The sequence below is a fragment of the Panonychus citri genome, unplaced genomic scaffold (genome assembly GCF_014898815.1).
Source record: "Panonychus citri isolate SS breed McGregor unplaced genomic scaffold, ASM1489881v1 Contig00040, whole genome shotgun sequence".
NCBI classification, from domain to species: Eukaryota; Metazoa; Arthropoda; class Arachnida; order Trombidiformes; family Tetranychidae; genus Panonychus; species Panonychus citri.
The window spans coordinates 297,640-322,070 of NW_026515445.1; the positions used below are offsets into that span (position 1 = coordinate 297,640).

A 24,431-nucleotide genomic window follows, 5' to 3' on the forward strand; every position below is an offset into this window, starting at 1 on the left:
AATGGGTTAACCAGATTTAAATTCATTCCCATTGATTAATCATCACAATCTAATTGGTGATTTACAATTAACTTAATTTTTCTCTTCTTTTTTTTCTCGTCAATCTAATAAAGTGTATTCTCCCTGTATTCTCGATTGCTAATTGCTCTCATGTGTAAATAGAAAGTGGCTACAAGTTGTTCCCATAACATTTTCCATTTTTTTTTTCTTCTCTCTTACCTTTACCTTTTTGCCTTCTGATTTTGTTTTTTTTTCTCTCTTTCTTTTTTCTTTCTTTTTTTTTCTCTTCTCGCATGTTCTTTGGTTAAGCAAATATGTATTATTAGAGCCAAAAAAAGGTATGTTATTATCCACTTATGTTTAACCTTCTTCATCATCATCTTTATCCCTCTTCTTCATCTTCTCTATCCTCTTGATCGTTATCATCATCATCATCATCACCTTCCTCCTTCCTTATTCCTTAGGCTTTAAATTTCTACATCTCAGTCTCTCTCTCTCTCTCTCTCTCTCTCTCTCTCTCTCTCTCTCTTCATCTTTATATATCATCACCGTTCTTAACATTATTGTATTCATTCACTTTCTCTCCTATTCTATTCCTACACTCATGTTCATGTTCAGTTGAAAATCAATGTCAAATTATCATTAGAATACAATGTTAACTCTCTTGTTAGAATCATTCATTCAATTTGTGTCTGTTGTTTTTCTTGTTATTGGTTGTATTGTTGAAGATTCTGTCTTTTCCTCTCAAAGACTAACCTTTCTCTCTCTCTCTCTCACTCTCTCACTCTCTTTGATTAACTGATTAGCCTAATTATCCACTTTTAACCATGTAAACATACCTGGCTTATACTGATTGATGGTAGAATAATATTTTTCCTTTCTTACTTCTGGGAACCGAAAAAAAATTCTTACCACAAAATTTTCATCATTGTGTTCGTATCTTTGATGATTGTTGATTCTCAATCCTTCCTTATCCATCATCATCATCATCATCATTTTATCAACAATAATTCAAACTATTCAAGGTTAAGCAAAGTTTAACAAACCAACAATCATAATCTCAACACCCTCACAACCTTAAACATGATCAACAAGAAAATTGTAACAGTTAACAAATTTCCAATGGAAAATCATATAGACCATTTCATATATGTAATCTCATTGTTTCCATTCAGATATTGATTTTGGTCGGTTGATTTACCTAAAAAAAATTCTGGTTCCAATTCTTACTCAGACTCATGCGTAATTCAATAATTTACCCATGAGTCGAGTCAGAACAATTTACCTTGGCTAACAATCAAATTAACTCTCATTTACCATCGAGATGAGAATTGAATTGGAAAACGTTTCATTAAACTAATCAAATCTATTCATCATATCTTACTAACCAATTTAGAACATTAATTAAACAGTTAATTTGTCTTCGGTGTTAATTTTAACACATAAATCATTAAATTAAGACAGATAATAATCCATCTAATTTAATCCATAAAACCAGAGGTAAATCATTGATCTAATAACCACTTGAGATGATCAATTGTTGATTTTGTATCAACAATTAATTAACTATTACATTATATGTGTTCATTTGATGACATAGATGAAAATGAAAAATATATAATCAAATTGATGTAACATGAAAATCAACTTTAATCACTTAATCATAACATAATCTAATTCATAGTAAACTAATTATCATCATTATTAGATTGATATAATTATGATTATGATTATTTGTTGTTAAAGTTATTAAATCAAAATGATGATAAACTTTAAATTAAGTTACCTTAAAGTTTTGTCTGGATTAAAATATATATATAAAAAAATGCTCATAATGTGAGTAAGTTAATCCGGTATCAAGAGGATAAATGATTAAAGGTAAAAAAATATATATTATATTTAATCACAATCAAGTAAAAGGAAAACTGGATTCACGGTTAATCAATCAAACTAAAAGTCAACCTTTTAAAATGAATCAAAATCACAGTTAACGTAATGATAATCAAGATCATTCATTGAAATTAATAGTACACAAAATATAAGATTAAGATTAAGATCTTCATCTTAATCAGAAAATATATAGCGAACTAAATTAAGTATTATCAGTAACTTAATTAAATATTATGTATAAACATAGTCAAGTCTATGGCAATTAATTTGACTCGGTAAATCACTTTACCTTCACCATCTTAATTGTAAAGAATTAACTAAAAATAATTTCATTCAATTAACTTGAACATTTTTGACAAACAACTTAATGGTTCAAGGTTGATTTAGACAAATTAATTTGATAATTGCAATTGAAATTAATAACAACCTAAAATCTAATATCAAATATAAACAATTAACTACTTTAAATTTTAATTATTTGACTAATTGTCTCTCTCTCTCTCTCTTTCACACTTTAGGAACAAAATTTCACTGATTGTTGGGTGATGATCGTGTTACAATTAACAATGATGATGGAGGTAATAATTATGTTCACCATGGTGGTGATGATGATTCTGTGGTTTTAACGATAACATGGGAACCATAAAAATCCAGGAGATACAACATAAAAAGAAAACGGAAGAGAAAAAAGAAGAAAAAAGTTCTCTCATCCTCATCATCATCCCTCTCTCTCTCTCTCTCCCATCTTGTTGTCAATCATTGACAAAATTTATTGTTTACAATCAATGGACTATTTTCCCTGATTCTCATCTCTTGTCTTTCCATCAACAATCAACAATCAACACAACGGTAACAAGTAAAACCCTAAAACGATGTCATAAAATCATTTGCCCTCTCAACTCGTTAACCTGTTGATGTTATTTTCTTGTTGTTGTTGTTGATTGCTGATCGTTTGCTGATTGTTATGATTGATATTGATTGTTTGAACCAAAAAAGCCTTCACTAATATCTAGTATATTTAACTACAACCAGGTAACATAAAAAAACTCAAAGGTAACCTTTACACAAAGAGTTACCTTTTTGGAACATAAAAAGTCAAAGTTTATCTTCTTGTAAATCAAAGTGAAACTAATACTATCACTATCAACAGATAATAATGATATTATTATGGTAACAATAAATACAAGAAGATAACTTTCAATGATAATTAGTTAATTTCAATTCAAACAATTTAATTGAAACGGTCAAACTTTTTCTTTTCCTTTCGTTTATTATTAACTGATCACATATCATGTATGTAATAGTTTTCTAATAGTAACTCTGATTGACCTTAATTGCAAATGAAATAAATAACAATTATCATTGAAAGAATTGTAATAATCATCTGGTAACCTTGAATCTATTTTTTTGCTTTTTCATGTTGATACTTTTGTTATTTTTTGCTTCTTTTTTTCAGCAAAAAAACTAAATACCCTGGAGACTTTTCATCTGCATCTTTTTCATCCTCATCCTCATCTTTATCTTTTCTCTTTACAGTTTTTGACCGATGGACAAGAAAACGTTTTGCTCATTTTAAGGATAAACATTGGAAACTCTCATTCATTAAATATGAGTGATAATTGAAGTTGAGAAACGTTTAGTTATCATTTGGGATTAGATTGGATTAAGATTATGGATTAAAGGTTAAGTAGTAAAAAGGGTTTACCTGAAAAGGAACACCTTTAATCTCACCAAAGGTAAGCTTTTTGTTCTAAATTCATTTAACATTGACATTTTATTATCTTTCGTTTATCGTCTTTGCTCTCTCTCTCTCTCTCTCTCTCTCTCTCTCTCTCTCTCTCTCTCTCTCTCTCTCAACCTCCTCATCCTCTCCTACTTCTTGGGAGGGTGAAGGTAGGAGGTAATAGGATGAGAAGAGGAGGAAGGGGAGTGAATGTAAAGGGTCACTTGATGTCTTTGGGTCAGTTGGTGTTGGGTTAATGGACAAATTGGCTTAAGAAGGGAACCGGAGAGTCGACAAGATACAATGGAAAAAGTTACTTCAGGGAGACAAAAGAATAATCAATGATTGTGATTATTGATTATTGACAATTAATTAATCGATTAGCGGATAGAGAAAGAAAAAGGAAAAGAGGATCATCCAAGGAGAAAGAAGAAGATGGAAATTGTTACTCTTCAGATTGATGGACATCAAGAAAAGAAGAAGAAGCGACCAAAAACTTATGATGACCAAAAATTGGACCGAAATTTGACCCAAAGAAAGAAAAGATCAACTAGAAAGGGTTAATGCTGTTGACGGAAAAGTGACCTTTAAGGGTCATTAAGAGGAGATAAACACGGACACTGCAGAGACTCATTAATAATGAATAAATTAACAATTCATTTGTCAATTGTGTTCAAGGTGATGGTCACCTTTTTAACTTTTCTTATTTTCCTGTTGGTCACTTTTCATCAGTTGTGTCCAGTTAACAATCAAGAAGATTCGATTTCAATGACCATTGAAACTTTTTCCACATGAAAAGATTTTCTCCTTTCTTTCTAAATACTTTGGTTCCAATTGCTTTTATCTTGGTTTTACTTTATTTACACTTTTCCATTCTTACTTTTTTTCTTCCTGATGAAGATGATGATACATCTGATGGAGATTGAAGATGATGATCCAAAGTGACCATCACAATGTGAACTTCACCTCCCACTTTATCCTCTTCTTCAGTATCATCATCATCTTCACCAGTCTCAAAACTCAGAGAATGATTTCCAACAGAGAATCACAGTTGGAATTAAGGGTTGACTTTTCTTCCTTTCTCTTTCTTTCTCCCTTTCTTTTCTTCTCTCTCTCTCTCTCTCTCTCTCTCTCTCTCTCTCTCTCTCTCTCTCTCTCAACCTCCTCATCCTCTCCTACTTCTTGGGAGGGTGAAGGTAGGAGGTAATAGGATGAGAAGAGGAGGAAGGAGTGAATGTAAAGGTCACTTGATGTCTTTGGGTCAGTTGGTGTTGGGTTAATGGACAAATTGGCTTAAGAAGGGAACCGGAGAGTCGACAAGATACAATGGAAAAAGTTACTTCAGGGAGACAAAAGAATAATCAATGATTGTGATTATTGATTATTGACAATTAATTAATCGATTAGCGGATAGAGAAAGAAAAAGGAAAAGAGGATCATCCAAGGAGAAAGAAGAAGATGGAAATTGTTACTCTTCAGATTGATGGACATCAAGAAAAGAAGAAGAAGCGACCAAAAACTTATGATGACCAAAAATTGGACCGAAATTTGACCCAAAGAAAGAAAAGATCAACTAGAAAGGGTTAATGCTGTTGACCGGAAAAGTGACCTTTAAGGGTCATTAAGAGGAGATAAACACGGACACTGCAGAGACTCATTAATAATGAATAAATTAACAATTCATTTGTCAATTGTGTTCAAGGTGATGGTCACCTTTTTAACTTTTCTTATTTTCCTGTTGGTCACTTTTCATCAGTTGTGTCCAGTTAACAATCAAGAAGATTCGATTTCAATGACCATTGAAACTTTTTCCACATGAAAAGATTTTCTCCTTTCTTTCTAAATACTTTGGTTCCAATTGCTTTTATCTTGGTTTTACTTTATTTACACTTTTCCATTCTTACTTTTTTTCTTCCTGATGAAGATGATGATACATCTGATGGAGATTGAAGATGATGATCCAAAGTGACCATCACAATGTGAACTTCACCTCCCACTTTATCCTCTTCTTCAGTATCATCATCATCTTCACCAGTCTCAAAACTCAGAGAATGATTTCCAACAGAGAATCACAGTTGGAATTAAGGGTTGACTTTTCTTCCTTTCTCTTTCTTCTCTCTCTCTCTCTCTCTCTCTCTCTCTCTCTCTCTCTCTCTCTCTCTCTCTCTCTCTCTCTCTCTCTCTCTCTGTATCATCTTCATCTTCATTGTCTGTCTCATTGTATGTCAATTGTTTCCAAATTGCTTGATTCATCTTCTTGATCATCATCTCTTTTCAAGAATCACAAGAATTTAAAAAATTTTCTTCTTTCACAAAAAGATGAAGATAAACTTTGTCTTCTGGCGCCAAAGTTTAAATTTAATCACTTAAAACGATTTCAATTGTTTACACCTTAACTTTTCCAACCTAAACAATTGATTTTCTTACAAATCAAATCAACTAAATCATATTAATCCTCTTAATCAAATTAACTTTTTATTCTATACAAAATAGTTGATGTATTATATTAACTTGTCATCGTGAATGAATTAATCAACTGTACCTTTTATATATACAGACAGATTAAATTATCTCATGATGATTAAATTATAATAAATAAACAAATTATATTGAAAATGATTTAATCATCATAGTCTCATGATGATTAATTATCACGATTTAATTTGTTTATTTGGGGAAAAAAATGAATGAAATTAAATGATTTTGTTGAATAATAAAAAAACATTCAACTTGAGATGAGAATCAGTAACAATTTAAGCAAATGATGCAAATTAACATTGTTAACATGCAGTTAAAGTTAATTTAATATCAAATTACAAAACAATTTAGTCTACAATCAGATAACCTTTTAACCTGATAACTTGATATCAGTTGATTGTGGTTGATACTTGATAGTGTCAATGTGTTTGTATATTAGTAGTTAATGTTTACTTTTGTATCTGTGTCACAATCAGCGCCTTAAAACATTGATAAGTTGCGATTGTTGATAAAAAAATGTCAACTTGGTTGTCAACTTTTCTGTGGACAAAAAGTCCAAGTAACTTTGGGACTAAGGAGGGAAGAGGGATGAAGACAAACCTATAAAAAAGTCCTATCTTCCTGATCCTCATCTTCATCTTCATCTTGACTCTTATCCAAGAGTAGACACTTAACTCATTGACAATCAAAAAAACCTTATCCAATGGTTGTATTATCAACAATTCATTTTAATTACATTAAGATGAACATTGATTATTATGATTTCTTGGAGTAAAACTCATCAATAACATTAAATAACCATAAGTAAATATTATGACAATCAGTTGATTATAACAATTGATTGTTAACCAATAGTAAAAAAAACGAAACGCTTTTATCTGGATCACTATTATATTCAAGTAACAATGTCAATGGTACAAAAAATGGCCTCAGGTCCCATTGTCATTCGTTGTCGTCATCGTTATCCTCTCTCTCTCTCTCTCTCTTTATCATCATTCGTGGTCATTGTCGTCGTCCTCATCTTCCTCATCATCATCATCTTCAGACTCCTTTTGATTCCTTGTATATGTTTATGTTTGGGTGTTAGTGTTTCTTATTATTATCATTTCCTCCTTTTCACCTTCATTGGATGATGATGACAAAAGGAGATGAGGATGATAAGGATGAGGAATCAAATGGATGACAAATGTTTCCCTTCAACTGTATTAGCAAATTGAATACCACAATAATGATAATAATACAATGATAATGCGACCATTTCTTTAGTAACGATAACATTTTGTTTAGCATTTTGAACAAGGTAGAGAAAAAGAAACTGAAAAATTTTCTCTTTTCTTTATCTTCTATTATCATCAGACAAATATGAATATGATTACAATTATCATCATCATCATTATGATGATAATCATCGTCATTTGTGTGTATCTACATAGTGGGGTGGGTAAAATGAGACGCGCTGGTTAAACGCGAAGAAGAGGAAAAAAACTCTACGAATTTTTTTTCTTCACCAACCAAATCTTTACATTCTCATTGTATTCACATTGTAATTTATTCATTGTTGTAACAAAGTCTCTTGATCATTGGAATCAAATTTCCTCTTGATCATCATGATCATTTGTTACAATTTAAAGTTATTCACAAACTGTATCATTATCAAATTATCATCGCGATAAATTAACAATTTATGAGACAATTTCCAATTTCGTAGGTTTTGCTTTTCATTTCAATTTTCAATATCGTAAGTTTGTTGTATTGGTGAAAACAAAAGGAAACATTTTTGTCAATGGTCACTCTATGTTTTAATGGTCAATTATCAATGGACATCAGTATGATTATCAATGGTATCATCTTATAATAATGAGTACAAAGGTAAGAGGGTAAGTGTTAAAGGTAAAAAAAAAAAGAGGACACAAAAGAGACACAGGTAAAAGGTAAATGTTCAGGTAAAATCTGACAAACAAAATGGTTACTAAATTGTTAACTAAATTGTTAACTACTTCATTTAATTGGCTTTGGCTTCGGGTTTACGTTTAAATGATTTTACGCTTTTCAATCAAAATCAATTTCTAGTAGTTTACTCTTAATCATTTGGGTTAACCCTGATTGTTATAATCATCTTCATCTTCTTCAAAACCAAATTAACATTTTCAGTAAAGAAAAATTGAAAATCTTGACCAAGGGTCAAGATCAACCAAGACAAAGACAAAAATGAAATATAAAAGGTTAACAACAACAAAAGTATCTCCATCTTCATCCTCATCTTCATCCTCATCCTCATCCTCACCAATTTAGAAACCATAATATCATAATAATAATACATGTTAATCATATTTCGTCCCTTGAGATCCCGAAGGTACAAAACGTTTCGACATGACGTTAATCCTTAATCTTAGTTAAGCTTAAAGATGAATTATAATAACCTGAGATTAGCTTTTCAAAGGTAACATTTTGTTTTCTTTAGTTTTTTTTTTGTTTTTCTCTTCCCTTTGACCTTAAATACTTTTACCTTTTCTTTTTCACTTAAATTGTGATGATTAACCAAATGATAAACTTTGCCTCTGGTTCAATATCATCATCATGAATACGCTCAATGTTGATTGTCAACTGATTAGTTAATCACCTTTACATATAAATGATTAACTAATCTCTTATTTTTGTTAATTCTTACTTCACGTCTTGAGATTTTTTAATTTTCCTCATTGAAGGTTAATCGTAATTTGATTTTCTTTTAAATTTTGCATCCACAATTTGATTCGGTTACATTTTAAATATCGTTTTCCTTTTTGATTGTTGGTCAACAACAACAATCTAGTTGACAATTTAGTTCTGGACACTTGAACTAAGTTTCGCCTCTATTTTAATTGTTGTCTCTATATATATAAATTCAACAATTTACTTAATGGTGACTTGATTAGTTTCGGTGTGAGATGTTTAGTTTTTTTTTATTTTACCTTTTTTCCTATTTACTATTATTGTTACTTTGAATTGCTATTTATTATCATCATGATTAGTTAACCATTTAGCTTTTTTTATATATATATTTTACTATTAACTGTTCACAATTAGATTTGGTTCATCAATTTTGAATACAATTAACATGATTGTAAAAACTGTGTTTCTGTTTGGAGGGAAGATCAAATTTTCAATGTTACTATTATTTATCTTTTACTGTTGTTGTTGTTGTTGTTGTTGCTTCTGCTGTTTGATTGTTGATTGTTAACTAACAATAATCAACAATTTAAAGTACCATTGACCTTACCAATCAACTGTTAAATCATTTAATGTTAATCATAATAAAAAAAGGGAATATGTTTAATCTAATTTTAATCAGCGATCTAAATTAGTGATTGAGTTGTTTTAAATTTCCATCTGCAACTTGGTTATTAATCGTTTCAATTGCTATTAATTTGATTGTTGTTGATTAAATTGTATTCATCCAATGTGATGATTTATCTGTATATATATTTGATAATGAGCTCGATTGTAACAATTAAAATAAACAAGTTGAAATAATTGTTGAGCATTTCAGGATGAATCGATTGATTAAGATTCGTGTTAAATTGTTAACAATTTAGGGTTATGTTGATTATTATGATGATTTAAATTGATGATGTTGATGAAAATGACAGAAAATGAATTAATGGGAAAAGAAACTTTTTTTTGCAACAAAAATTTACCAATCAATTGAAATTGATCATTTAAATCAATCTGAATGTTGATTATGTTACGTTTTTAAATTGTTGTTATTATTGTTAACACCTTTCTTTATGCTCTGTCAATCTTAGTTAACAATTACAAGTTGATTAAAGAATTGCAATCAATAAATGATGATGATAACTCACTTTCTATCATGATTATCATTTTTAAATATAATTCAAAAACGTAATCATCATGATAATAATCATGTAAATTGGAAAACGTCAAGTTAAAAAGGATAAAAGTTTCAGAAAAAGGTTAATCTACATAAAATGTTAATTGTTTCAACTGATTGTTATTATCGTAAAGATGATGATTAAGGTAAATGAAAGTTAAATGACAGTTTCATTGATTATTTGAGAGAAGAAGAAGCAAAAAGAAAAAAGAAATTGATTGTTGTTGTTATAAGCTTGAAAATCGGTTGACACTCGGCAGATATTAAAGGTTAACGTATTAGTTGATTATTTCCTTTGATTGTTGTTACTTGTAGCGATTAGATTGTAATGATAAAAACTACTTATAACTGATTGACGATTATCATTGTGTCCAAAATCCTAATCCAAAATGTTATCTTATCCCTCTGATTGTTGGTGTTGTTTTTGTTTTCGTTTAGTATTTTTTGCTTGTGGTTCCTTTTATTTTCCTGCTGTAAGAAAAAAAAAATATAATAGAGTTAAATCCTTTTCTTGTTAAGACTCAAATAGGATTTTCAACAACAACAACAATCACAAATAACAATTACAATCATAGTAATAGTAACAATAATAAATACTTAACAACATTTTAAGCAACATTATTATTCAAATGAATCCGATGTTACTATTACTTATTGTTTGTGATTGTTTGAAGTTACAATTATTAGTGGGTTAGTTTGGTTGTTGTTTGTTGTCAGTGAGTGAGTGAGTGAGTGTGTATATTAACATTCATTGATTAAATTTCCGAGAGGAAATTGAAATGGGTTATAATTAACTAGACTTTAAATGTCTATTAGTTGATATTGTTACTATTACTATCAACAACAAGATGATAATAGTAACAATTTACATTGAAATCTTTTCTTTTTTTTTCTTACTCTCTCAAGGTAATCATCATGATGATTATGTATTTGTGGTTAAATCACTGGTTGAGGATTGAGGTTGGAACAAGTTGTTGTTGGTTGATTCATGATTGTTTGATTGATTAAACAATCATCATCAATCCATTTACAACTTATCCACACACACTCAGGTATTCAAGAAGTGAAACAAAGTGATTAATTATTATTACCCTAGATTCAGGTAACAGATAACACTTAATATTGATGACCATTTGAAACAGAATTAAATTAATGAGAAATATTATTGATTATCAACATTTTTCGCTTTTCCTTTGGTACTTTTTTCTGTTTCTTTCTGGCTTTTTCCTCCGTTTGTACATCTCTTGTTGTCGTCATAATGATGATGATAATATATTTAGAGTTTCTCATCTCCATCCAATACAATCTGCAAACGTAGTTTAAGTTAATATATTGGTGAGTGTGTGTGTGTTGTATCCATATTAAATCCATCATCAAAGTCCATTGTGTTACTTTTCCTCTCCATCTTTGAACATTTTCCATCTTCTCTTTTTCTTTCTAGATCTTTATCACCATCTTCATCTCCATCATCATCATTATCATCATTACACTATACATCTTCTTCGTTCTAATAGGAAAATGTATAAACAGACAAGAGATAGAGAAAGTTAAGAGAAACACATAAACATACAAACATTATATCTCTCCGTCAGTGTCCTAACCTTACCTTGACTGTTGACCTGACTTTTAATATAATATAGTCAGAGAGATTCATCATTCACAGTAAAAGTAATATACATACACAGAAATATATCAAGAATTGAATTCTATGTGTATTTTTTATGTGTATGTATATTTTTTACTTCTTTATGTGTATATATGATGTATCAACATTCAAGGTAAGATTGAGAGAGAGAGAGAGAGATGCTGATGATGAAGAAGAAGACATTAGAGGGAGAGAAGAGATGATAAAGAAAGGATGATGATGATGATGAAAAAGCAGAGAAGATAAGATTCCCTGGTGAGTTTGAAATTGACTGATGGTGGTCTTGGTTTGATATTAGCTACTGGCTCCTTTTGCTGATCCTTTGTCAACAAGATACATGTCATTTCAATCTCCCCCTTCCTCCTATCCTTTCCTCCTTCCTCTTTTTGATTTTTTTTTCATCATCATCATCATCATCTACGTCTTCACATTGTTGTTGTCCCTCTGTAATAATGATAAGAAGAAGAAGATATTGATGGTGATGGTAATGACGATGTTGATGATGATTCCTTTTCCTTTTGTTATACACAAACAGCAGACATTATTATAGAAACTCCTTCCTTTTGCCTTCGTCTCTCATAAATTGGAATTAATTCCTGTAAAATTGATATAATTCACCTTCTTTTTTGCCATCCAATATTCTCACACCAACCATCCAAGTCAATTAATTGTAAACAAAAAAGAATCTTTAACGATTAAGATGGAAATGTCTCTTCCTCCATTCTAATTGTTTATCTCCTTTTCCTAGGCCTTTGTTTTCCTCAGGTTAACTTGACTTTCTCTCTCCTTGTGTGAACCATTACACTTTTCATTTGAGCTTCTATTTTTTTCCTCCGTAAATAAATTGATTGTTACCCTTTAATTGTTTACCTGTAAAAAAGAGAGAGAGAGAGAAAGGAAAAACAAAGAAAATAACAGAATAAAAAAAAAATGAAAGACAAAAAGAAGGAGAAAAAGAAAGGCCGGACTGAGGCGTTGTAAGGTGTAGCCCAAGAAAAGATCCTATGGTTACCTTGATTTTTTTGCTTCTCTTACCTTTGAAGTTAAATTGTTATTTCAGGTAAACGGTCATTAGTTTATCCAATATAGTTAATGGTTAGAATGAAAGATGAAGATGAAGGAGGACCAATTCTAACAATCTGCCGACGTAAACTACTGTAGAAATGAAGAGACACCGAGAGAGAGAGAAAAAGAGATTGAGCAAAGAGGAAGAAAAACAAGAAGAAAAAAAGAGAAGATGAGAGTTGATATTCTCTTATTTTTTTTGTTTCTTATTCTTCATCTTCTTCATCCTCCTCCTTCAACGAAGACAAAAAAAACATTCATCATTCACGAATTCACAATACAAAAGATCCTATGGATTCGTAAGGTTAACGTTAAGGTGAAACATGAGACAAGAGAGAGAAAAAAGGAAGAAGAATATTTTTTTTTTCTTCAAACAAAAAGATCTTTTTCTCTGATTATTTGTTACCTTTTCTTTTCCATCATCATCATTTCTTTCTAATCATCATCATCATCATTCTCATATCTTTTAAGACGATCCGAATTTTCTTGTTTCTCTTGTCGAAAAAGACCTTTTTTCTATTGTCCCCATTGGGTAGATCATTTTTCGTTATTCTCTCTCTCTCTCTCTCAATTCTCATCATCTTCTAATCGTCTATCATTTAGAAGAAGAAGAGAAAATAATCAATCTCTACCTTTGGAATAAATAATAAAAGGTAATAATAAATATCTTCTCAAAGTTTTAACGAACTTTTCTTCATCTTCTTCACTGATTTAGATCTAAATATGTGGTAAACTCTATGGAAATTGACACACACCATAGACAGATGAATTCTAACCATTGGTTAGTCTTTTTTATCTATCAATATACAGAAAAAGAGAGACAATTAACAAAAGTCAATTTCTTCTCGGTTAAGGACAAGGTTAACAAATTGCTCGAAATAATAGATTTTTTTCTTCTTCTTCTCATCTTCTTACATGATAACATCTTAACCATAGATAGAGATGATAAGCCCACAGGGGAGATGAGATAAAGTTAGAAATCCTTTTATCTGATTGAAAGTTAGAAGAAGATGATGATGGTGATAATAACGAAGAAGAAAGAAAAAGAAAGCTAAACTAGAAGAAGAAGATGATGATGAAGAAGAAGAAGAGAAAAAGAAAATAGAAAAAGATAACAAGGTAAATTGATATTAGAACTTGAAGTTAATAGTTATTAGAGTTGTTGGTTATTAATACTATTGATTATCGACGATTGGACTTTATTGTTAACCAAGTTGAATTTGTTTCTTTCACTCTTCCTTATCATGTTATTGTTATTCGCCATCTTTTATCCTTCATCTTTAATCTTTATCCTCAACATTATCAGTTTCACTGATTAGATAATGATAATCACTTTTGGCCTTCGAACTTTTCATCTTCGCTTTAGAACTGTTTCTTTTGACTCGTTGGCTTTTTTTCCTCTTTCTTTATTGTGTTGATCCTCTTTCTTTTCTTTCTTTTTCCAATGGTCAGTGTGATAAAGTGATCAATGGTCATCAGTTGTTATCCTTTTTCTTTCACTTAAACTTTGACTTTGAAACGTTTTCCAGTTAATCGTTTATCTTCAACATCATCTTGTTTACTTGTTTTCTTTGACATTTAATCAGTTTGTTTGTTTCTTCATTAGTTTCGTTCTTGGGGGTTTAATTGTTGTTCGCGATTGTTGATGCTGTTGCTAATTGTGTAAAATATGTATATATATAAATTGTAAAGGAAAATGATACAATAATTTGATTCCTTTGTGAGTTTATACAGGTAAATATATAGATACTATTGATATTATGTATGTATATATAAATGTGATGATGAGAGTGAAAGGATTTCATCAATTGGGATTACAATTTGTTTTTTCAAGTGTGTGTGTGTGTATATGATTATATAAAATATAAAGAAAAATTTTTTTCCAATAAGAGTTAATCAGATTGAATATTATGTATAACTCATAACAATATAAACTTTTGTCTTGAAACGTTTGATTTGAGTTGATCAATTGGTTTCAAGAGTTGTTGGTGTAAATTTTATATCACAATATTGGTCGATTATTGTTGATGGATGTTAATCAGTTTGAGTAATCATCATGGATTCTAAAATGTTTGATCACTTGTTTTTGATTCGAACATCAATTAATGAACCATTTTCCATGTCTAAATCAGTTGGAGTTTCTTCACCGGTCAATTTTTCACCATCAAAGTCAAATATTAATTCTGATAGATTGTATTTCTTTATTTCTGCATATTGTTTCATTAGTTTTTCCATGGTTCCATTTTTATCCAGGTAAATGATTAGAGGTTGATCATGGCGACCATCTTGATTGTTTCGAACTTTTATCTCAATAGAATTTGGATCTCGATGGACTTTGGTTTTCGTTGTTTTCTCAAGAGGTTCAGATCTTTCCTTGGCATAAGCTTCTAATACATCGACAATGGTCAAGTCTAGAGATTTAGCTGATTCATTGAACGTTAAAACTTTATCGTTATAAGTTATCACCAATTCATGAGTTCTTTTGGAAACACCAAGACTTTTATAAAAAGAATTTAAATGTCTCAATATTCTTTCATTATAATCAACTGTAAATCTGTTGAATTTTCCATTGAATTTTAGTTTCAACTCAATTGTATCTGTTTTCCTTTCTTTCAATGGTTGGTTGGTGTCGACAAGAGTAATATCCAAATCGGGTTCAATTGATTCTTCACTGTGACCTTCAGTATAAACAGAACCATCAGAATCTGATATAATATCGTCATCCATTACATCACTTTCATAGGCTTCACATTTGGGAACCATGAGAAAAGGTTTTACATCAATGGTTTCACGTTTTTTCGATTTGACTGAACGCTTTTCTTTTTTACCATTACGCTTTCCTCGTTTCGATTTTGTTTTTAGTTCATGGATTCCGCTCATTGATCCTGTTCTGCTTAAACCAACATCAATTACAATATCGTCATCGTCTTCATCATCCTTCGATTTATTATAAACTTTTCGAACAGGTTCACAATCAATAACACCAATTCTACCAGAAGAACAGCCTTTAAGTTGCTGCGGTTGTTGGACTTCATCTTTTTCCTCTGATTTACTTTCAAACTTCTTGTATTTGGCAGCAAATGATTTACCACGATTCAAAATAAATCCGCTCATTGGAAAAGAGAGCAAAAAATTTGGTAATAAGTAACAACGAACAAAAAAAGTAAATAACAAGAGAACAATCAAATTACGATTTTAAATCAAAAGAAAATAATTTCTCATCAACATTAAATTCAAAAAGTAAACATGAAAATAATTAAAGACGAAACTGGTTACCGAATATCAGAATCCACGCGGAAATACCAACACATTATAAATTCTATTCGACCAATTGCAAGTTCCAAAGAGCCAATATATGGAAATTTACTAATCGATCGAATATTCTAACTGGTTAATAAGCCAATTAAAGGGTAAAAATAATTATTCTAAATCACAATCAAATTAAATCATCGTTGAAACTCTAGGCCTCAACATAACCGAATATCTGATTCCATGATATCGGTTCATCATATCAACTCCGAAGTTGAGATTAGTTGTTAAATCTGCTGATAGATGGCGGTAGCTTATGAAAGAAGAGGGAAATTTGGATAAGTAAAAAAAGTTTTCGAAACAAAAGTTTTTTTTTCTTTTGGTAAAAATGATTTTATAAAAAAGTTTTCAAAAAAGGAGTTGATGGTTTATATGGCAATTAACATCATGATTGTAGAAAATTTTTTTTTGTCTTTTTTTCTTAAGTTGGTTTAATTGGTTCGGAAACTGAATTAGCTTCTGAAAAATTGATCTTCTTGTGATTCAGCGTCTTTCTTTTGTTCATCTTTTACTTGTGAGATGATTCGAGAAGCTGATGATGATTCGGGTTGATTGTTGAAAATTGATTGTTGAGATTGTTCAAATCTGACTGGAGCTTGGGTTGATGTGATGTAGAAAGGTTTCAAGATTCGTTGACCATTGAATTTGCCTGAAGATGCAGCGGATTTGATTGGGGCTGAAGCGGAGGCGAGGTTGGTTTTTCCTTGATTGTTGGCGGATGAGAATGAGTTTTGGGTTGGGGCGGGTTGAGGTTGGACGAAAAAGGTTGGACGGGGGCTGGGAGAGCTGGGAGAGCGGGTAAAGGAGCTGGGGAAACGACTCGAACAGCAACTCGACTTGGAGCAACTAATCGGCTTTTAGTGGCTCCTGAAGGAGATGAAGCGGACTTGATTGAGCCAAAGGAGTTTGAGGCTGAAGCTGAAGTTGAAGCGGTTTTAACTCCGGAGGCGGATGAAAGTGAGCCTGATGCAATTGGTTGAGCGGGTTGGAAGTTAAAAGTTTGGACTGGAAGTGGGGCTGGAGCGATGACGACTGGTCGAGCAACTGGAATGGGTTGAGGAGCTGGAAGAGGTTGAGGGATGAAAGCGGGTTGTTGTTGGACAATCAAAGTGGGTCGGGGAAGGGGAGCAACTCTTGGGATCTCTTGGACAATAACAGGTTGGTAGTCGCTGAATAATTGTTGTTGTTGTTGGGAAATTGGAGCTGCGATTTGGACTGGCTTGAAGACTGGGTGGCAACTTGTTGTTGGACAGTTGGAGCGGGAACTGAGTGGATGATTTGTTGGGAGAAAGATTTTGGTGCTTGTGGAAGTGGAGCTGGAGCGGGAAGAGCAGCGGTTCCAAGTGATTGTTGGCTTGATTGTTGAGATTGTTGTTCAAATCGATCATCGTCTTGCTTTTGTTGACTGAAAGCATCGAAAGCGGGTGAAGCTGATCCTTGGCTAACTGCTGGAGTTCGTTGGAAAGAGTTTACTGAAGGTAAAGCGGGAATTGGAGCACCAATGTATTGTCGAGGAGCATCTGGTCCAGGTTCGGCAACGGGTCCGAAAGCTCGAGCGATTTCCTCAGCTTTGGGCTGGGAGGTTTCCATGATTACTCCTGAAGGATTTTGTCTCTCAGTACCTGGTTCATTGGTAATGATTGAAGCTCTGAAACCATCGCCATCGGCAACATAGTGTACAACTCGATTGATACCATCAGCACCAACCATGGTGTATGATCCGGTCACCTTTCGTCCATCTGAACTTTCAGATCGAGATGATCGTCCATCTGAACCAGGAGCATCATAACCAAAGGCATAAGGCTTAGGGGGACCATAAAGAGCATCCAAATCTGGACCAGCACCAGCGGGTTCTGGGGCTGGGGCTGGAGGAGGAGCGAGGAAAGGTAACGATTCAGGTCCAAGTGAACCCTCTGAGTCGGTTTGTCGTTGCTGGACAATGTTACTACCTCCTTTGGTGGCGAAAGCGACCGAGAGGACGGACAATAAAACTACTACCTGAGAATAGAAAAAAAATTGACCAAAAAAAGAAATAATTAACAATTAGGTCAACATACTAATCAACTGATTGTAGACCGATTAACTCTTTCTATCATAATTAAGTTCCAAACCATCATGATAAATATCATCATGCAAATGTGATTAGACTACAAATAAAATTTGATTACATTTTAAATCATGAAAAGTTAAATTTTGATCTCTATATGTATTTATATGAATTTATATTTAATTACCCTGATCATCAATCAATTAAAACCAAAATAGTGTCATCTAATCAATCACTTTAACCAAAATAAATCTTGTTAACAATCAACTGAACAAAAAGTTTATCAGAAAAACTAATCACTTCAATTAGCTTAAAATTAGCAAGGTAAACGATATGATAACATAACAATTTAAATGGTTAATTAAAAGAAACTAGATGAATCTAATCAACTTGCGATTGGTTTGATTGTGAATCGATTAGATTGGTTAATTGATTGAGTATAACAATTAATCACAATGGTCGTGAATTCGAAGAAAAAAATTATATTCCTTGCACTTATTTTTTCCAATTCTCGAATTGGTTGGACACTTGACGAAAAGTTTGTTTAGAAGAAAAAAGTTTTAAAGTTGATCGTAGACTTTAAAGTTTAATCTCAAGAATAATTTAGATTAACTTACCTTAATCATGGTTATAATCAAAAAGGTGAAACTTAATGAAACGATGAGAAACTAAGTCACTAGAGGAAACTGATGATTCCAACTGAGAAGATAAAATGAAAAGGAAGATTTTTATTCAGTCGTCTTTTTATAAACCTCGATGAACGAAAATTTCAAATTCGAGTGAGAAGGAAGACTGACCTCGTGAGGGAGATAAAAGGAAGATGATGGTGAAGATGGTGAGGTAAAGAGAAGGAGGGAAATGGAAGAGAGAGAGAGAGAGAGAGAGAGAGATAAATATATGTAGGATGATTGATGATGATGAAGATAACGATGAAAGTGATCTTACGAGGTCTCTCTCACTAACGATAATCTTGAGTTCTAATGAAAAAAGAAACTACCGATTTCTTATTGAACGTAACCTTGTAATTAGAAGACAGAGAGATGATATAAGAAATTTGATTCTATTCGATGATAATGATGAGAAAGATGATTAAAATGAAGAAGAAGATGAACAAGATGATGATGATGATGACGATGATGGAGACGGAGAAAGTGATCTTACTAAGATTTCTGAGTTAATAAGATAATCTTTCAAAACCAATGAAAAGAATCCAAGGAATCAATTGATTTGGAAAATAATGTAACCTTGCATTGGAAAAACATTAAATATTAATAGAAAAGAAATTAAGAAGAAGACAGAGAGAGAAAGATGATCAAGATGATTGCGATGATTTTAAGAATTAAAAACAAATTGATGATCGAAAACAAGGTCACTTTTTCAATCCAGTTAATCTGAAGTACGAAGACTTAACTTGACCCTGGACGGAAAACGCCAACGTATTAGAACGAGTCGATTCGATGACGAACTCGACAAACAAATAACTCATTCGTTCAACACCGACATCGAGATTTTGATAATCATGATTAACATGATTACGATTACAATGATTACATTTTTATTACGCGTTAATTGTCATCTCGAGAAAGTAAATTAATTTAAATTAAACTTTTCGCTTTAAATTAATTTGAAAACTTCGAAAGTAAGTCAATTGATGGAACCATTTCTTTTTCTTTCTCGAGCTTTAATTATAATGGTGATCAATGATTTCCAGTGACCTTTTAAGATCATTAATTAATTTTAATTTGATTAATTTTCACTTTTAATTTTGTAAATTGTTGAACAAAAATTGTTTGTTTGCAACAATTTAAAAAGTTAAACCAACGATTTGATTACTTGATCAACTTTGTCTTTTTCATCTTAAAGTTTTTCTTCACTTTATGAGAAGTTAATTTGATTGTTTACTGATATTAGAAGTTGATAATTAACGATTTAAATTGTGTGATTATAGTTTAGACCTTACGGCTAATTTAAATTCTCGGTTGATTGCAATTAGATTAATGGTAAAAAAATTAAATCTTCCCCAATGATTTTCATATCTAAAGATAAACTTGAAAAGTAAAAGTTTTTTTTTCTCTCGATCTTGTTGATCAAATTAATTTAATTTCTCTTCCTGATTTACCAAAGTTAATTAACTTAATTAATCTTCAAAGTTTTCACCTTATTTTATTTTCTTTAAATCATCTTCTCGTTTAATTAGCAGAAGTAATTAATCAACAATTACTTAATCATCGTTTTTTAAAATAATGTCTTCCCTCTTGATTCAATTTGAATCATTGTTTGACATTGAATTTAATACTTGATGTTTGTTAAATTGTAACTCATAAATGGACAAGGACAATTAGCTAATTGTAAGATAAACAATTAGGTTAGTAATTTAAATTTTTGAGTATTCAATTGCCAGCATTGATTGTAAACCAGTGACAAGAACAAAATTCAAAACAATTAACACCTTAAATTACAATTAAGCTGAACAGAAGCAACAACAATTAAAGGTTTCATCATGTTACCCAATTGTTACAATCAATTGATTGTTTGTTTCAATACCTATAAAAAAAATGTAATCAGAGATATGGAAAATTAAATTATTAATGTTAATCAATGAACTAATCATTGAAATATGTTGTCAACAATATAAGTAAATTGTTAATTGTGATGAGCAATGAAATGTTGTTTCAATTGTGATCATTTAAATTTTCAATTTAATTCCTTAATCATGATTAGGTTACTGATCATCATTAAATCATCTAAACAAAAAGCTCAATGTTAATTCTGGGTTTTTCTTGATTCCTGCCATTCCCTGAAATCATTAACTAACGTTGATTGACTTCACAATTAACGTTTAACTTTGTTAATTTCTTTGATTGTGATTAACTTTACCTTTGTCTTAAATGTATAATTTGTTTTCCTCCTTTGACCTAACAATTTAAATCAATAAATTTACCTTGCTAATCATTAGATCGGTCAAGGTTGTTGCACAGTTTATTTATCGTCAAGTTAATTATCATCTTATAGATTCATGATTATTACTAAATTGCGATCATCATCAAAGTTAATCATCTTCTCAACTCATGGAGATTAGTTAATAATCCAAAATATCAAAAAGAAAACAAGACTAACAAGACTTTCCCTTTGGTCGCAATTTATTGCAATTGAAAACCTTGAAAATTGGATTTAAATTGATTACAATTAATTTACTTCTTTGCACTTTTAACAATTTTAAAACATTTACAATTAGAAACCTTTATAGATTGTCTTTAATTGCTAATCAATGATAATAATAGTGATTAACATCCAGGTAATGATCACATTGAAATTGTTGGTTTTGTATAAAAATCACTTTGAAAAGGATTTAATTTTAATTAGTTTTCATTATCATCAATCAATTTGATTAAAAAATTGTCTTATGTTAACAATCAATTGATTTACTCAGGGAGATCAAAGGTAATTTCAAGATTAATCCTAAATTGATTGTTTCATAATCAATATTTCATTTTGATTCAATTTTCCTTATTAACCTTTTGTTTTAATCAACAACAAACAACAACAAATAATAACAACAAAGTTAATCAAGTTAATTAGTTGTAATAATATTGATCATGAAATATCAATGAAAATCAAGAAGCAAATCAAGAAAAAAAAGTTAATCACTTGAAAGTGTGACTTTAAAATGAGAGGATTAAAATAGTTAATGATTGTATATCATCTTAATCATCATTGATTAGCCTTAATTAAAGTAAAGTACTAATGATGATACTTGACTGATTAACAATTAAAATGAAATAGTTTGTTACCTGTGGTAAAACCAAAGTTAATACATGATAATAATTGAGAATACAACTTTCAATTAAGGGAAAACGTGTCAACAAGAGCAATTTAAGTAAAAAAAAAATTAGTTAATTGTGCACAATAATCATGGTAACGTCTAAATGGTTCACCAAGATTTAATTTCAATCGATTACAGTGAATCCTTGGAAAGTTATTACCCTGAGGCTGGTAAATAACATTAAGCTTGAACCTTTTACGAACATCAATTGAATAGTTTGCGCTTCGACTTTTTTACTCGCGTTAATTGGTCACAACTGATGAAGATGAGTTTGTCCTTAAGCTGTGAGTGTGTTATGATCATCGAAATGTTTAAAAGATTATCAGAGTTAATTGTTGCTCTGAGAGGTTGTGAATTAAGATTAGAGATAAAAGATGATCAAGAAGATCAAGAAGAAGAAGAAAAACAAATTCGAATCCAATGAAAATGGAAAAAACGAAAAGAATTTGACCGGAAAAGGTGAGTTCGTTTTTATTACCTGTACCATCAACGAACAAACAAACAACGGTAACGCGTGATATGCCTTAGATTAATTCTTAATCTGTGACAAGTTGATGGATAAATATTCTGCTCCAATTACACTTCCAATTGATAAACAAGGATTATCGTTAATTCAAGTTTTCTCTTGATTTTCCAAGTTTTTTTTTCGTCACTTTCTTTTTTCTCTTTCTTTTTCTTCTTCGCCTTCTCCGCTTTCACTTTATCAAGGTGATCTAACACTTGATGATTCGCAGGTAGTTGTTATTGTAGTTCGATAACGAGAGAGAGAGAGAGAAATTTAAAGTAATCCGACCCGTTGTTTTTTCGATTCCAAATAAAGACAATTCAAATAAAGAACCATTTCTAATCATCGATTAACCAATTATGTAAAATTAGCCTTGGTGATTTTGTTCAGGCTCTCTCTCTCTCTCTCGATTTTCAGGATTTCCTTTTCAATGTCAATCGTCTATTCCCCAATTAGTAAACTTTATGGTTTAATCAACAATTCACGGCAACAATCAGCCCGAAAACAAGTAATCGATTAAGTTTTACTGATTATTCCCTTGGTAATTAGTAGCTGATCCATTGATTGATTACTTTCGATTGGTTTTCGATTATCTTTCCCATTAATTTCTAGCATCTTTTTTTCGGCTGGATTGATGGTTGATAGATTATTAATGTACTTTGAATGTGTATTTAGTGTATGGATGCCATTTAATTGTAACATTTGGAGAGATGTTGTTGATCCCAATTGTGATAAATTAATTCAGGCTTTGGAAGCCTTGGAATAATTTTTAATCACTTTTCACTCTTCTTCTTAATTTCGAGTAACTTTCCAACAGGTAAGACATAGTTACAGTTTCAAGAATTAGCAAATAAAACTGAAACTGACTCTTAATTAGATAGATCAATCACTTTAAGAGAGAGAGAAAAGTTAACAGGTCGTCTGATTGTCCAGAATAATTTTCTTCGTTTCTGGATTCTTGAATCTTCCAATTCGAATCAGTAATTTCATTATGAGTTAGCTTATCATCATCATTAATAAAAAAAACCAGTCTTTAGTTTGTATCAGATTAATGATGGTGTTATATTGATGATTGAGAGTCTTGTTTGATTAACATGGGCTTTAGCATGACCGGTTAATTGATTCATCCTTGAGTTAATCCAAAGGAATCATTTGTCCACATTTGAAACCTCAGGTAATATCACATCAGAACAGGAATGATTTTCAATATTAATTTCTCGTAGTTTCCATATAGAGTTTGTATAGAAAGAGCAGAAAGATGTAACCGGAAGCCATATTGTATTCGTTGGTTACAGTCAACCGTTGATCCGATTGATTAAAATCAAATTAGATTGTTGTCTTGACCCAAAAAAATGAAATGATTTTGTTATTGTTTTTTTTTCTCGGCAAATCATTGACCATAACCTGGTAACAAAAATGGTCCATCCCATGGTCATGGAGAGTCCAAGATAAAACCCACGACAATTTACACCAAGAGTTACACTTTTATATTGTTGATCCACCAATGATTTGACAATCAATTAGATTGGGAAAATTTGATTTCCCAGATAAAAACAATTCCCACTCAAATCTATAAACGTTTTCCTTTTATACTTTCACTTTGTTGTTTACTTATTTGTGGTTCCAATTTCATTGATATTTAGCAAAAATATCGGTAACCATCAGTCAACTTGAAGAGAACAGCAATTAAATCATTAAAAATGACCAGCCTAAATTTGGACAATTAAAGGAAAAGGATAAATTAATAAAATAATAAAAATGCATTAAAATTTTTGTGTCAAAATTAAATCTCTAAAGGGATAAAACATTTTTGCTTTATTCCAATAAAAAAAAAACTTTATCTCTAAAATCTTTACACTCATCGATGGCTTACCTTTTAATTGATGATCCAGGAGGTCTTACAAATTCACAATTGTATCAATTTAATTTGAAAAGTTACTATTTTTAAACAGGTAATTAGTTAATTGTCAAAATAAATTTTCCAAAATCGAATCAATTATTTTTCTCTTCTTTGCTGCCACCTTGTGATTAGAAAACAAACTAACCTTCACTGGAACAGCTGATTGACCACGTGA

At 31.0% G+C, this 24,431-nt stretch overlaps 1 protein-coding gene, 2 long non-coding RNA genes and 1 pseudogene across 4 annotated transcripts; 1 reads left to right on the forward strand and 3 right to left on the reverse strand.

Annotated features, from left to right (window-relative positions):
• The first annotated feature begins 39 nt into the window (after nucleotides 1–39).
• LOC128397787 (uncharacterized) lies at nucleotides 40–4,765 on the forward strand. Of its 2 annotated transcripts, XR_008327003.1 has the most exons (4): nucleotides 40–338; nucleotides 2,409–2,922; nucleotides 3,427–3,626; nucleotides 3,784–4,765. It is a non-coding gene; the product is annotated as an uncharacterized LOC128397787 (long non-coding RNA). The 2 variants fall into 2 exon arrangements; XR_008327002.1 differs by having other exon boundaries at nucleotides 43–338; nucleotides 3,427–4,765.
• A 7,660-nt stretch (nucleotides 4,766–12,425) lies between these two features.
• Nucleotides 12,426–16,126, reverse strand: LOC128397725 (uncharacterized). The gene is made up of 2 exons (XM_053358471.1): nucleotides 12,643–16,126; nucleotides 12,426–12,477 (listed from the first exon to the last, which is right to left on the reverse strand). Exon 1 carries the CDS (start codon nucleotides 15,784–15,786, stop codon nucleotides 14,749–14,751), a length of 1,038 nt encoding a protein of 345 aa, XP_053214446.1. The 5' UTR covers nucleotides 15,787–16,126; the 3' UTR covers nucleotides 12,426–12,477; nucleotides 12,643–14,748.
• A 200-nt stretch (nucleotides 16,127–16,326) lies between these two features.
• Nucleotides 16,327–18,835, reverse strand: LOC128397724 (uncharacterized; annotated as a pseudogene).
• Nucleotides 18,836–21,594: 2,759 nt separating this feature from the next.
• On the reverse strand, nucleotides 21,595–24,383 carry LOC128397799 (uncharacterized). Its single transcript, XR_008327008.1, has 2 exons — nucleotides 24,230–24,383; nucleotides 21,595–24,065 (listed from the first exon to the last, which is right to left on the reverse strand). It is a non-coding gene; the product is annotated as an uncharacterized LOC128397799 (long non-coding RNA).
• Between the last annotated feature and the right edge of the window lie 48 nt (nucleotides 24,384–24,431).

Excerpts from the sequence above, each read along its gene's own strand:
- LOC128397725 (XM_053358471.1), bottom strand. The coding sequence starts at position 15,786 with ATGAGCGGATTTATTTTGAATCGTGGTAAATCATTTGCTGCCAAATAC.